Source organism: Osmia lignaria, chromosome 15, assembly GCF_051020975.1.
Source record: "Osmia lignaria lignaria isolate PbOS001 chromosome 15, iyOsmLign1, whole genome shotgun sequence".
In the NCBI taxonomy this organism is placed as follows: Eukaryota; Metazoa; Arthropoda; class Insecta; order Hymenoptera; family Megachilidae; genus Osmia; species Osmia lignaria.
Genome location: NC_135046.1, coordinates 4,272,516 through 4,288,497, shown reverse-complemented (window position 1 = coordinate 4,288,497; position 15,982 = coordinate 4,272,516). Strand labels below are relative to the sequence as shown.

Here is a 15,982-nt window from a genome sequence, read left to right as displayed (position 1 = left end):
GTTCCACCCCCGTCCATCGACTTTACCAGCCCACCCCTTTCCTCCCTGTTCCACTCTCTTTCTGTCCCTTTTCCCCTTTACTAGCTACAACTCTCGTCAAGCCACCGCATTATCCCACCCTCTCACACACCGGTATTGATTCCGTCATACCACCCCCCGCCATGAAAGCCAGGGTTGTTCTCTTTGTGTGTAACTGCCAGTTACGTGTGTGTACGTTTGTGTTAGTCTGCTCGTGTGTTCGTGGGTGTGTATTTTAGCCACTGAACGTCCTGCTCCGCTCCACCCACACCCACGCTGCTATGCGCGTGGCACGGTCAAAGCGAATTCGAGAGGCTAACCCAGCACGGTGGCTGGTTTAATAAATTACGCTAAATACCAACGGGTTACACGCGTGCATATGGCGGTCACGCACGCTGCGAAAGTTCCAAGAGATTGCGAACGCATCCGGTCGAGCAGAAGCGATCTACTGGCTAATTAACCCCTTCGATCCGACCTAGGTACACTGAACCGACACGCCGAGTATCTTGTACCTCGTGTGGAAACGGTTTCTCGTCAAATAGATCTCGTTAATAAAATCAATTATTCCTTGCGTAATTAGGTGAAGTACAGCTCAAATTTATAAGTGGATATTTGAAAATTTCCAATAGGAAACACACGATCGAGCGTAAAATTGCAAATGTCACGGTTTAATCGCCACGACAAACGCTCGATTAGTAATTTAATTAACGGGATGATGTCTATAGCGATGCCACGATAACCCGCGTAGCAGGAATACCAACGTAGCCTCGTAACGACCAGGATAGAGACGCGACAATAGCATTAGAAACGGATTAGGGGATGCAGATGCTGGTGAAGGTTTATGAGATTTCCTGTAAATTCCACAAACACGAGAATCCCACTTTATCATCGGGAAATTTTTCATTCCCAATTTACGATCGAATTTGAAAAGACGCGAACATGGTGCAAACGAGGTGGGCGATAACAAAGAACAGAAGGAGAATACGAAACAGAAGGCAGAGAGAAACAAAGAAGAGAATGTTTGCCACTCTTCGACTTCTTCATCCCCTTAAAATTCACCCCGGCGTTCTCCTCGCGACAGATTTGAATAATGTAACAGCCGAGGAGGGGTGGAAACTTCTCACCCTCTTCCTCGGCCACATTTGCAACAGTGGAAATCCAAAACCCTGAGAGTAGCATAAAGACGAAGAAGGAAGGAAGAGGCGTTTTCAGAATTTCTCGTCGTTCTCGTCGCGGGACATTAAAATCATTAAGAACGATCTGGAAAGTCCGGCACCGGTTTTACGGAGCCGTTCTCGGTCCATCGACTTCGCGATATCTCGACGAATACTCGATTTAACTCGAGAACGCGATTTACAACTGCGATTATGCATGTGAGACGTGACGACAACGATTAGGCGAACGTCTGAACGTCTAAACGTCTGAACTCTCACTCGAACGGTTTACCTTCGCAGAAACATCTCGACTCGTTTTTCTTCGACTGATCCTCCTTGAACGTGCGATCTTCTAATTTTAGAGCGGCATAGCGCATTCATTAATAACGTCTGGCCGAGCAGCGCTAGTTTCGTAATCGCGATCAAATCGATCGTGTTTTCTTCTCGATTGCCGGCACGCGGCAGAAATCACCTTGTACGAATCCGGTATAGCAAACATCCTTACAAAAGTAGGGATGCGCTACATAGATTCGCAATATTGTAAATTAACCGTCTATGGTTGAAATTCGGTTTAAAGTTCGACTGGATTAGACTTATTCGATGGTGTGGAAAATGACAAACGAGCAAACTGGAGGACAGGGAATAAACGCGAGAGGATCGTAGATAATATCGTGAGACGGATCGCGCTCCAGACGCAGTTTTCTTTCTTGCCTTTCGTGGGAAGATCCCGACAAGAGGAAAACGTGCGCACGATTATTTTGCTTCGACGACTCGACCGTCAGTACTCTGCTCTTCGTTTTTTTCCCTGGAGCGAGATAACGCACGCCCCTGTGCTCGATACGGCTCGACGAATTGCATCAACCAACCAACCGTCTGTTCTACGTTCGGAATCTTTTCTGCATCGCGTGGCAACCAGTTATCGTTTTTACCGCGAGCTGCCCGATAACGAGCTTTCGAGAAGGATTAATTAATTGAATGGAAAACTTCGACGCTGAGGATTTTTCATCGATCAAAAAAAAAAGTCATCGATTACCAGTGGTCTGCATATGTTCGAGAAGAGAATCGGTAAGCAATTAATTAAATAACAGGTAGTAGACGCAGTTGGGAAGGAAACGAAAAGGTGTCAGATCCGCGCGAAAAAGACGAAGCGAAGAGGACGTAACCGCGAGGAATTTAACTCGGCGAAGAGTTCCAATGTCTGCCATCCGATTAGTCGAGCCGACAGCCACGGTGAAAACGAGGTCAGAGAGGAGAACGAGCTGCAAAGACGACGAGTGCATGCAAGCACGCACGCACATATTCCATGCGAGCAGAGGCGAGTACACACGCACGCGAGGTACGCGTCGACGGAAATGCGGCTCAACCGTGGCAACTTTCCGCTCGCAGACGAGCGTAATCACTCGTTTTTCCTAGCGAACGATATCGGTAGTGGAAACGTCCGTTCCTAACACACATCGACGTGAAAGTGACGCCAGAGATTCACCGATATCTCGATAATAATACTCGGACGCGATTAATCTTTTTGAAATGAAACTGGGGTAAAAGCGGAACGAAAGCATAACGAATGTAATACTATCTAGTCTGCTTTTGAAAGAATGATTAAATTTATGGAATTTATTCGACGAAAGAAACTCCACGTTCGCGATATATCACACACATTGGAAAGTTTGCCCTAGATGAATAAATTTATAAATCTCGTGCACGTCGCGAACGGTAAACAAATTATATTTCGATCGGGGGTCAAAGTGGCAGATGAAAGAGAGCCACGTTATCACCTACTTTTCTAGTGTACCGAGAGCGATGCGAGGAATTAAGCTCCAAATTTTTCCACTGTAGATCTCTGACGACTCAATTCCAATTTTCCTCAACATATCGTACAGAAAGAACCTGATTCCAAGATCCTTGAATGCCTTTAAACGAACAAGGTTCGGAAAGCCAGGTGCAAGAAGAGGACAAAGAAAGAGGGTGGTTATAATCTGGCGTGCGAATACGACGCATATACCCGTGTGTACGGAATAACAAACTGTTACCACGACAGTGTGCACTGTGCACGCATGTATGAACCCAATAAGACAAAGAGGGAGAGCCACGCACAAATGAATGTACACATGAACGAACAAACGAACGAACGACAGGATTACGTAAACCACGAGGCGGGTATAATGCGATCAAACGACCTACAAATCACGGGCTTCGCTTTCTGCTTAACGTGAGAGCAAGACTTAATCCTATAGACGATCGGTAGATGATCGGATGATCGCGAAAGGTGAATCCTCATCCTCCATCCCTGCTCCGTTCAGCGACGAATTAAACTCGCTACGCATACGAGAATCTCCTTCTCCTAGCCGTAATCGATGCTGATGACACAGGTGTGCTCTTGTTTGTCACCGCGTGATTCTCTGATCTTTGTGCCCTCGTACCTCTTTGTTCTTCGCGTCTACATCGTCAAACGAGACGCGTACGAAGGCATATGCTTACGAGTTAAAGATTCAAGCTTCTAACTTTGAAGATGTACTCGGGATAAACAGGGTGTTGCTGTGACGATAAATCTTCGGTCAAAAATATTAGCTTATTGCGTAGATGATAGAAGATGAATTCTATTGAAGTGTTTACATTTCACGACGATACTACAATATAAAACACTTACTAAACAAATATGTGTTAAAAGAAAAATATCTGACCTCTTTGCACATAGAGCGTTGTTATTTGCTTGAAGAGACGTTCTTCCAAAGAATACGTACAAGAGATCGTAAACACTTTCTATTAACCTCGATAAAAATATAAGACAGCCTCTACTGAGCAAGTCCCGTCGAAGCTTTCATTTCCACGACTGATTCAAACACCATGCATAGAGTATCGATCGATTTTGGATAGATTGGCTCGTGGACGTGGACAAGACCGGAAAGCCGTAATGAATTTGCAGCTGCCGAAACGCGGAACGAGTCACGGCCAAATGATCGCTATTTGTCGTCGCTCGGAAACCAGTCCGTCATCGTTTCGATCCTCATCGTCATCGCGTCGCACAACACTCCGTGTACTCGTTAAAGCCTCGTGGCGAATTATGTAATCCGCGAATCAATACACTTCGTACGCTGCGAATATGGACTTTGACTTGTAAAATAATTCGGATTTACATGTTAATCAAATTTTTACACGCCATTGAAAACGATGTAGAATTTTCTATTATACTTTTTAAAAATAAAAACTTTTCACGCTTAGTGTGTTGAATGGTAAAAGGTAAATCCACGAATTGGTGATGCGGTAGGTAAAGCTGTTTATCTAGGAGCGGTATGCGCTCGAGTCGTCATTCGATTCTGCTAATCCGTTCAAAGCAATTGAAGCGTTATTTACTTCTTGGAAGGAGTCGAGATACACGGTAAGAGAGTTGCACGGCGGATGGTTGCGTTGCAGAAAGTCAGCATCTTCGTAGCGTGAGGCGGTAGCAATTTCGATAATCGAGTTAGCGGTTTTGCAAAGATTCTTCCGTCCGCTGGAAGTACCGACAAATAGAAAGAAAAAGGATCACGCATGTTCCTCTTTGACAAACAAAGGAAGAAGCCGCCAGTTGCGTGGCTGTGGTAAAAAAAGCGGATCGCAATTTTTATAATTGTCTCGAGCATCTGCAATTCACAGTCCTTTCTTGTTCGTTATGTAACTAGGCCGCCATCCGCTTCGTGGCTGACATACTGGAGCGAATCGATTGATTTGCAGTAAAAGTAACTTTAACAGAGTTGGGACAGATTATAGCAATTAAAAGAAGTGTTTAATTGTTGATAATGTGGCAGAACACGAATTCAAAGCTCGCGCGAAAACGTAATTCCGATTTCTCTCACAGACTTAACATGGGTATCGGTTTCTGTGACCATTCTTCAAGGACACCACCGATCTCTGATTTTATTCTATATAAACATCCACAGTGATCGGCTTGCAAAGAATGGTCAAAATTGATAATCTAGTTTTTCAATTAAAAAGTCACAAAAAAATCCCTATCAGTCGTTCAATAGCGGAGCTTCGCTCCAACTAGCTTGACGAGATTCTTGCTCGCCCATCTTCCGTCGCTCCATTACCTTTCTATTAACGCGATAAATACTTGAACGATGTCACCAGTAAAAGTTTAGCAACTTGGAGACAACGTGTGCGGTCGGAATAAGAGTTGTTAACGTACAAAGCCAGATATAGAAATCACGATCATATGACACCGGTGGTTACGGTCTTAATATAGCCGGGACTTTGTTCATTGTCATCGGTGCAGACAAATCGTTTCGATAAACAAGCAAGACTCTACTCCATTATAACGATCGTGCTCGTTAATTATCGTCTGATCGCAAAACGTTTGTATTTAGATACGAAGCCACGGTGCAGTCTATTTTTGACCGGATCTCTGTTAGCAGAACGGAAAAAGATTGAACGATCGAGGAGGTCGGTCGATCGTTCGTTATTTCTGCGAACGAATTAAACGACGCCCCGGCGAATTCCGTGCAACGATTTCCGGTAAAATCGACGAATTGCCAGTGGGCGTGCAACCAGTGCCGGCTCCCTAACGAGTACGTGACGGTAGCTAATTAGGTTAATTGAAGGCGTGAGCCACCGACATACCATCCACGTTGTCTCGTATCTTCCTCCTAAACGATCATAGACCGTTGATCTGACCTGTTTCTATTCTATACGATTCTTCGCTTACTTATTTAATTAAAACTAGTTTCTACTTCAAAACAACATCAAGATAGGAGCTCCGAATGTTAAAGCACACCCTTTAGTTTCAGCTACTTCCTTCATTTTATCATCATTTGAAAGAAAATGCTAATTCCCATCGGTGAGGATCGCATACGATCACGTGGCAGAATAAAAATGGAACACCTTGTATGCATACAGGATACGCTATATCCGTCAGGATATACACAGAATCCGAGCAAGCAGGAAACACGTTGGGTATCTCCGATACGCTCGCGTCCCTACATTCCCGCGCGATCCAATGTTTCTTTGCCCTTTAGTTCCAGCACGTTTAGCACAAGCACATCTCGGCAACGTTATGGCAGAAGAATACGAGCGGCTTTGAACGTGCGTCAAGGAACAGCTTTCGCCTCCTCAACCGTGCGAACCACCGCCAAAGATCCCGGAAGTCTGTCGTATTAAATGCTTCCACGTGTACGGACAAGGTGTGTATATATATGTATCTCAAAAATATATAGGTACGTTTTGCGTGCGCAAACTTGATAAACCGTTACACGATGTAAGAGTAAGTTACACAAGGTGTTTCAAAGGTAAACCTTTCGAACTTGTGAAAAATCTGGATCGAGATTGCATTAATTGCGGATAAGAAGATGATAAAAACACGGAATCGAAAGTTTTCCTCCGTGACACGTTCTCTCGACGGAGAAAAGTTCGTGCCCGGAATGAAAAGGGCAGAAGTGTTGTCCAGACTCGAAACTGAGTATTGAAGCAAGTGGCATTACCCAGCGTGGCTTTTCTTCCGTGTGTCGTTCGAGAAAGAAAGTTGCTCGACCAGGATTTTCTACGGGAACTCGTTCATTACGAGCGCTATTTACGATCGACACGGTCCTATGATTCGTGAACACGTAACTGGCATAACGATTCGATTACACTGACCTACTACTATGGACAAACAACTCACGCCAACAAAATGGCGTTCCAATGAACTGGAACAAAGAATTTTCTATCCGATTAGAACGGAAGAAGAGAATCTAAACTACTGTCACTCATCGGTCTCGTCGAAAATAGAGTGTCTGAAAACAATTGCATGTCTTTTTTTTTTTAAACAACCTACTTCATTGAAAAAGAAACGAATGAAAGATTACGAATTCGTGATAAACATTTTGTGCATCACTCGAAAATAATAACAAGGCGCGTATAAAGAGTTAATTCAAAAGCTCGCTCGGAAAATGGTGGGTGGTAGATTTTCGAGGTCGGTGTACCGTGTCGGAAAAAAGCATGCTCGCGTGTCACACGGACGTATTCTTTTTTGACAACAGTCGGCCGTTTTTATTTCTGCTTAGCAGATAAGAGAGGTTCTTCCTCGCTTTTCTTCTCGTTCTCAGCGCACACCAAGGTGTTTACAGAAGCGGCCAGGTGGAAACGTCCTCTTCGCCACCTCGTATGCTGTGGTAAACGAGAGAGTATTGCTGGCTTGTACAGGTGTCGAGTTGCGAGAAGTTGCCCATCCTCCCATTCTCTTTCCCCTTTTTTCGCATTTTTCTTTCTCGGTTCGCTTTCTTACGGAACGCAGACCATACGTATTTTCAAAAATGAACCACGGAACAACAAAGATCGACTTCTTCATTTAAAAAAGAATTAACCGAACAAAGGACTCTACCTAACGGTGGTTGTTTCTCATTCGTGTACGACCGAGTGCATTACCGTAGGGACATATCGAAGAAAAAGCCAAGATCTGTCCTCTTTTCTCTATAAAAGCCCGCTCCATCTCTTCTGGCCTCGTCTTCCACATTTACCCCGATCCCTCGAGTCGACTAGTCTCGTTTCGTTCGCTCCTGTCGCGGTCGTTGCTCGTTCTAAATCACAACTTTTCGCCGTACGAGCCACGCTACATGGAAATGCAAATGCGCGCCGTTAATCTCGGTAATAAATACGGGCGCCTGCTGCTTAAGTTCGCAGGCGCACTCTCTCGGTGCGCCACGCCGCCGGCGTACACGCGTCCTCCAACTTTTCACCACGTCTCCTCTTCTCTTTCCATTCGATTCGTTGTTGAAGCCACTCGTCTTATTCCTTCGGCGTCTTTATTTCCGATCGCGAAATGGAATGGACCAGCCACGAGTACCGATACGAACGAACTCGCGAACGCGATACACGCAATCGACCGATGGAGACCGCGAGTGCCACTTTACGATCTCGTTGCTCGAACCTTGGATTTACGGACGACTAGCTTACTCGCTCTCCCTTACTCCCTTTTCCCTTCCACGGGAATCGTCCTGGATTCTTGTACAGTTCGTTGATCTCACAACTACTTCACAAACGAAAGAATACTGAATATAATCCGATCAACTGCAGCGAAATGCATCTATGCGTTCAGTGTCTTTTATTATACAAGATATTTAGCGAAGGAAATCGCAAACTGAAATTTGGAAGTGACCTGTTCAACCCTTATCATATTTTCTAACACTTCGATTTCTTTACCCTTCTCTCTGTAACTGATCAACGAATAATCACAAGATTTCTGATACTACACGCTCACAGGCGTTTCAGTCAGAGCTTATTATATCACGAAGGACGTATAATTCGCAATAGGTTTTCTTATATCGTCGAAAGTACGGCAATAAAGGGGACGTCACGTTCCTGGTCGCGAGTGTAGACCGAAATCTGGTGGACGCGATACGTGACGACGACAAGGGAATCCTTTTCCTCTTTCTCGAATAAGAATGCAAAGGTTGATCGAACTGGTAGAAAGCTAAAAGCAGACTCCTTTGCTTTACTTTTCTTGCTCTCCTTCTCGTTTGCATCTTTTTCTTCCTTTCAAGCCTTTGTCGAGTTTTTCTGTGGCTTCTTTGCAAAACGCATCGAGGAAAGAAGGTCGGCTCGAGGTTCACGGTAAAGGTGCGGTTACGTGTCGAGTTTTTCCCTTCCGTTGTTCTCGATTACCCGTTCACGTTCAATGTCGGGATAAACCGGATGATTAACAGCGAGATTACGGTTTTGCCGTTCATGTGGCACGCGTCGTGTGCCCGAGTTGCCACGCTCGGCTCGATAACGCTCGCGTTACACGCCGGAAAACGAAGAAAGTCGCAAAATTTGTCGAACACGCAGCAGGTGCACAGCACGTGGCCGCATGAATCCACGAGGCTCGTAAAACGGTTATTAGGAAAGTTTAAAAGTCGCGAAACACCTGTTGAGCAACGGTGAGAGGCAAACGACGATGACTCGAAAGGTGATTCGAACATCGTGCGGAAAAATTGTATCGTGAGCTGCTCTTTAACCTTTTCATTGCTATTGGCACCTGTATGTGATTGGACTTCAATTGTACGAAATGGGAAATTGATCGTTTATTATACAGACTCTACCAGAAAGGGTTAATTTTTCAGTTCCGAAGACCGAAAGATAATCAAGTGACAAAATTTTCGTATACTAAACTCTGTTTTCGAGCTCCGTTTTAATCCATTACTTAAAACGAATCGACACTCAATGAAACATTTTTTTTTGCAAGCCTGAATTGGCGCTTCTGGCGCCTCTTATCTACCCTCCCGGTATCGAATTTCGTGTTTTTCTGAACTTCAGTCTGAAGTGTAAAAAAAGCGCAGGAGAAAAAAAGTAGATCTACCGGGCTCGGCATCCCTCGGTAAACTATTGTCCGGGCGCCCGAACATCGGTCAAACCGGTTTGTCGAGTTGCCAATTTTTTAGCCGCGACTTCGGCGTCCAGCTTGTAATCTTAAGATTTCACACGTTTTTCGAGCGGGAACCGGTTTGAAATCTTATGATGCCACTCGTGCCGACGCGTCAATGTAGATCCTATATTCCCGGAAATGAAGCGTGTGTAGAAACTGAATGAAGCGCGAGAAGAATGGGTACAAAGCATGAATCAAATCAACCAGCGAATGGAAACAAAAACGTTCGTAAGTGTTGCTGTTAATGAAGATAGAATAATAGGAGACGCGTGATATTTCCTTTTCAAATTTAAAATACCGCTGAAACTTTATTTTGTGCGCTCCGCGAGATAACAAATAATTACTTTGGAGGCCGCGTTTTATGAAGTCTACGACCTTCATGATTTTATATGTAAACAAAAACCTACTGATAAAATTGTATTCGAGCAGTTTCATAAAATTACAATTAAACCTAAATTTAAAGAAAGGGGGTGAACAAGAAACAAAATTGGATGAAGAGATACCGAACGAGCTTTTGGCTTCGCCATAACGGTCGTGTGGGATTTCTCTATAGATCCTCCGGGCAGCTGCTACACCGCTTCGGTATTCATTTTCCAGATTCGAGACTGAAATCGGAACACCCTGAAGATCGTACGTGTAACGCCAGAGGATCGGCCAAATGTTTCCTGAGGGTACGACGACAAGAGCAGCAAGAAAAAGGAGGAGTTGAAGCGGTACCATATGGTGGCTAAACGATCTATCGACAGACTGATACCCTAACAAGCGACACCTTGAAAACACCGTGAATCTTCGACATCCAGAAAAATCTATTATTAACCTCCTATAATCCATATCAGGGATTACTGTACGATATTCGGATTTAGTCTGAACAAAGTTCCCTTGTTTATGGCTTTAAGCTGGAACCCCAAGATGCTCCAGTTCCTTAAGCTCCTTAGGATCCATAACACTTTGACGACTTATGGTCGTTCATTGATTGCAATTGGCTTTCGTAATTTTTCATTTGAAATTAAATAAAATGGAATGAATAGGTGACACCGGATGTTAAAGTGTTAAAAATCCTATTTTTTCGAGGAAACGCTATCGGGCTTCCGCAGGGTATCATGGTAAATGATACAAGATGAAGACTTTGGTAGACAGACTTACCCTGACGGGAGCATGGAAGAGCGGAGCGGCGACGGTATGCGGATTAGCATGGTGGTGAGCGTGGTTATGATGGCCATGGTGATGGTGTCTGGTGTCAGGACCACCTCCTGCAGCCGCCTGTTCGGCCTGGACCGACATCGCCGCGCGGGCCTGTCGTTCCCGCTCCCGAAGCCGGTCCCGGTCCACGCTGAAAACCCAAAATTCCGTTTTGTTACTTCCCTTTGATAGATTATACCTAGTGCGAGATAATTGGGAGATCATCGATACGCTCTGAAAACTAATACCACCCACAAGTATTCGTTGCATACCAAGAGGTTGAATTATGACAACCACTTTACATACTGTGTTAATACTGTCCAGTATCGGATACCCCAAAATATAGTGATAGATATTGAATTAAATGAAAAATGAAAGAACTAGTCTCCTAAGAAACATTGATCGATAGATTTTTTGCAGCAATCTAACGCAATCTAACGCAATCGAGTCGCATTAAACATTGATTAGTTCAGTATCCGTGACATTGGCTGATCGAACGTACCATTTCAAGCTCGTGCTTTTTCAATACTCTGTCGCGTTTTTTATTCAGTTATTTAGATGCAGCCGTGACGATCGGTAACGTAACGAGCAGCTTTGTCTCCGAAAAGGAAATTCACGGAGGAGGAAATTTTCATAGCATCCGCGTGATTCACCAGAGAATAACTGGTACGTTTTAGGAAGTGAAGATCGACGAGGAGGAAAGGAAAGGAAAGGAAGGGAAGGAGGATAGACAAGGGCAAATAGAGACAAGAGAAGGGCAGCTGCAGGCTGCGCGAACACCTGTTTAGTCGCGTTTCCGGCGACGCCATGGATTGCGTACGAAACGAACGTACACCGCTGCAGATTATCGATTCGTTGGCAATCGTCAATTCGAAAACGACCTTCTCTTCTTTTACGCTACGGATCGAAACCCCTTCTTGTTCGCTCGTTTCTTACCCGCGCGAAGATTAGAATCTCGGTCGACGAATCGCTTTTCAATTCGATACAATTACGATTCGCTTCGAATCCAGACTATTCGTCGATTAAATGCCTGCTCGACGAATCTATTTTCATGCATAGAGCGAAATCGCATGGAAGAATCATTGGCGGAAAGTTCTATCCGTTTTCTAACTATTTGATTTTTCCAAGCTGAACGCTAGCAACGAACAATTATTACACGATTCTACGTTTTATAAGAAGTTTCAAAGCCGAAGAATCTCTAAAGGCAGAGATCTTGTGTAAATGAACGCTGGAAAACGCTTTATCATCGCGTTATATTGAATCAAAAAGTTCATTTAATTCTCTCGTTGAATCACTGCTAACGCTGACTACGAATTTAAATTACTCGAGTAATTACGACAAGATAAAAGATAGAGTCCCAAATACCATTAATACTTCAGCAGTAACATGAAAATTAAATGATTGTACTCTCAATTAATCATATCAAAGTATGCCGTACAACATGTGCTTCGTTTCCACTATGACAAGATGTTAACGACCTGCATTGAATTTCAACGAACTACTTAAAATAATTTCCTCGACGCGTTAATTTCTAACGGTTAGAAAACATTTATCTCGTGAAATAATAGCAGAGAGTCGAAAAGGGGGTGGTTATATTTTCATGTGCTAACAATTGTTCGGATCGAGCAATATCGAAGCAATCAATTCTTTCATCGAAACGTACACGATATCGAATGCAGCGGTTCTTTGTGTGTCAGTTTTTCACGTCGACCGGAAATATCGACGAGACAAAACGCGGGAGAAGATCGAACACGTTGATAGCGTGGAATCGTGCAAAATTCACGGCTTTCGACGCGAATGCGTGGAGAGAGGAGGCGAGATGAGGAGAGATGAGGAGAGACGAGGAGAATCCATGGGCCAGGATTCGTTCGATGGAGTCAGGGGCCATTGGCCGACAAGCCGGCGACGGGACGGATATTACCGGCGGCAAAGCATCTCGCCTCGTTCCTCCATGCACGTATATCTCCTCCCATTACGAGTTTAGAGATACGACTGATTTCCTGGTTACTAAAACGCACTACTACTCTCTCTCTCTCTCTCTCTCCTTCTTTCTTCTCTTATTACACGATACTTTCGCGAAACGAGCACAGCGTGGACACCAGCGTTCCATCGATTAGCAAAATTCAATAGAAACGCTTGCGAGCACGTGTAAAATGAATAATAAGCAACCAGGCGTTTAAATATTTTACACTTGTACTTAGTTAATGAAATTTAACTTTGAAAAAGGCTATAGATTTCAATTTTAATTGGAACCCATCAGTGGGTTATTTAACGATTAATTGCATCCGCGTATATTTGTTCGCGTAATTAAACATTCGCATAATTCAGATACCAATGTATCACGACCATTCGAATCCGAGAGATGAATAATCGTCGAGCACGATAATCGATTCGCGGGTTACCTGCTAGGAAAGTGGAAAATTTTCCTGATCCCTGGGAATCGATTTTCTCCGCAGGCTCCTATCTCTCCATCCTTCTGTCCGTCTTTGCCGTGCGTCGAGTTATAAATTAACGAAATCGGTAATTAACGAGCTCTCGACGCTTGGCGGTCGCGGTGCGGTGGCGACGAGGAAACGAACAAGATAGCGAGAGTGATTACGGTATTAAAGAAGGAGCAAAAAGGCCGTTGATTCGTTGGGAATTTGCGAACGTGCAATCTGGTATTTTAGCCTTCGTTGGCTTAAAATAAACGCGGTAACGTTTCTTTCTTCTATTCGAACATTCAACGAGCTTGTTACTCCGTCTAATGAAACAAAATCTTGGATAATTAACCTTCTCGTTCCGACACGATTCTGACAAAATATGCCAGTCACACGTCATCGATATCCTTGGTTTTTCAGGGATTTTCGCGTCACAGCGGTATTATGTGTACAGATGTTGATGATTAACGCGTCGCTGATGACGTAAATCGAAGTGGAACCGGTATCTCTGAACGTTCGAATGTCGCAAAAACAGGTGAAATCCGTTGGACTCGACCGATCGCTAATATCCGATAGAATTATTTACCGGAGTCATTGGAGTTTTCAGTTGATAAACGAGAAGAGGCTTTCGATCGGGCTAGTTTTTTACAAAACGAAAACGAGAATCGCTTTTCCCCATTTGCAATACTCATTCGTCATCGATGGCCTGCTGTTGTAGGATTTTTTAATTAAAAAAAAATACACACACGCTCGTGTAACCACTCCATCTTCGATTGGTCCAGATCGAACGTTGCAGTCGATGTATTTTTTCGACGAGTATTTCGGGAAGCTTGTTAATTTCTGTTGTTGGTGATTTTGAGAAATCGAAGCATGATAGATTTTCCTCGTTCTCAAAAAACGATGAAGGTTGTTGGTCCATTTGATATTCGTTCTTTACGTTGAACGCGAACTCCGCTCCATTTGATTCGTGTAAGAAGGGCGAGTATACTTGATAGTTGGTCATAAAACAGGGTCGCGATGTTTTATTGACCGAACAAGGAGACTTGTTCGCTTCCCTTCGATAACGTAATAATCTTTTATCGCGCGATTCAAGAGGATATAGGCCAAGCGGATAGCCTGGAATACCTTTTGACGGTTGGCTTGTTCTTTCCCGGGCGATCAGGTTTTTTTACCAACGCCGAGAGAAATCGATTCAATTGTGTCGCGGTTCGATGGACACTTCGAAAAACCTTTCTGACGGCTGATTTTTTTTTATTTGTGTAAAACAAATCGATACCGAATGGGTTAAATGAAGAGTGTTCAATGCGTGCGAAGCGGTTAGTTTTTAGAAACGTTCGCGGACGCGGTTGTGGAAATTTTTTAATTAAACAGAAAAACATTTGTCGTTTTTAAAAATTGTGAAATAGGTGGTTCAGAAGAAGCTTCGAGGAAGACGACAGTTTCTCGTCGCAAAACCATCTTCCCGTTGAATCACAATTGACGAATCCAATGACTCGGTTCCATTGACACTGACACACTGACATCATTTCGCGGTGCGACAACCTTCGAAAGCCGCGATTCATTTCTACGCTCGCACGTTAATCTCCTTGAACAGAACTTACCCGTGTTGCATCGGTTACTATAGTGTCTATGATATTCCGCCAATTCCACCAATTGCTGTTAAATAATAATCGTCACAATGTTAAAATTCCAAGATCAGAAGTGAACTAACAGCGGCACTATTTTGGGCGGGAAACTCAGAACTCAGACACGCGTGCACTCGTACAACAATTGTAAACGTGATAAAAGTGGCGGGAAAATCGCGCAAGGTAAAATTTGTTATTACGAATATTTGAATAAAAATGAGTATTCGTTATTTGCGTTTCACACAGTGGGAAATTACCATCTCGAAACATCGATACTCCGAAAGCGAACTTTATCGTCGCTTGGTCATTCCTTATCAAAGATTAAACCTATTATCAGTAGTTATCGTTCTTCTAATCTCGCTACAAAGTATGATGCTAGATCTCGATTCGTCTCGTGCGTTGTTCACATTATCAGAGTCAATAAACAAGCCAATAAATGGACTTGGTCAAAATGATTGACGCTTCCTGTAAAATCACTTTCTTATTACCCTTTTACTGCGGAATCTACTATAAAATGAAAGTTCTTCCGAGGACACTCGGCTTCCTCGAGCTTTCAACGTGTCAATATCCGATAAAGATATTCTACAGAGGTATCGATGAATCGTAACCGTTGTTTCGACCCCAATAAACCCGTCTTCGACGATACAAGTCGCTTTGACAAAGGAACGCGTGAGAAACGATTGTATTCAAGAGTGGAGTGGAGAAACGCGATTAACCATCGATTTATTAACCCTTTCAGCTGTGAATATCTTCGTAAAGTAGGGACACCGTGGACTGAATACCTCTTCACTTTCGATACGTACATTTGAGCCACGATTTAATACAAATTTGATACATACAGAAAACAAAAAAAAATACAGCAAAAAAACGAAATTCACGGAGTGCAAAATGTTAAAAATACAGCGAGAATCGTTGTGAAAGCGATATCTGGCGGCGCAAAAGTCCGATACCAAAAAAGTAAATCGAATATCAAAACGAGATATCCATTGTTCGTCTACGTCGTGGATTCGGTCGGTTCGTGATCGTGAAAGGGTTAACGCGTTGAAAAATCAGCGAAACGAGACTGATAATTTCGCAGAAATATCGAGGGCGATGTTGTTGGTTGTCGTTTGGTCGGTAAGATACGCAGCAGAGAACACGCGAACTCTGTTTTGCGGCGCAGAACGGCCAATGTTTTCGACACGAGATGATGTTTCTCTCGGGCCAGTGGACGGCCATTTTTAAAAGGAAACC

The 15,982-nt window shown here is 43.7% G+C and overlaps 1 protein-coding gene across 7 annotated transcripts in view; it reads right to left on the bottom strand.

Annotated features, from left to right (window-relative positions):
• lilli (AF4/FMR2 family member lilliputian) overlaps positions 1 to 15,982 on the bottom strand; it is a 103,159-nt gene that overhangs the window by 49,588 nt on the left and 37,589 nt on the right. For 6 of the 7 annotated variants that reach the window (XM_034340637.2, XM_034340638.2, XM_076692388.1 and 3 more), the window contains one exon: positions 10,669 to 10,855. In XM_034340637.2, coding sequence (XP_034196528.2) covers positions 10,669 to 10,855 — 187 coding nt within the window. Of the gene's footprint in view, positions 1 to 10,668; positions 10,856 to 14,725; positions 14,752 to 15,982 lie in introns of those variants that run through there. The other variant, XM_034340640.2, reaches the window with a different exon arrangement.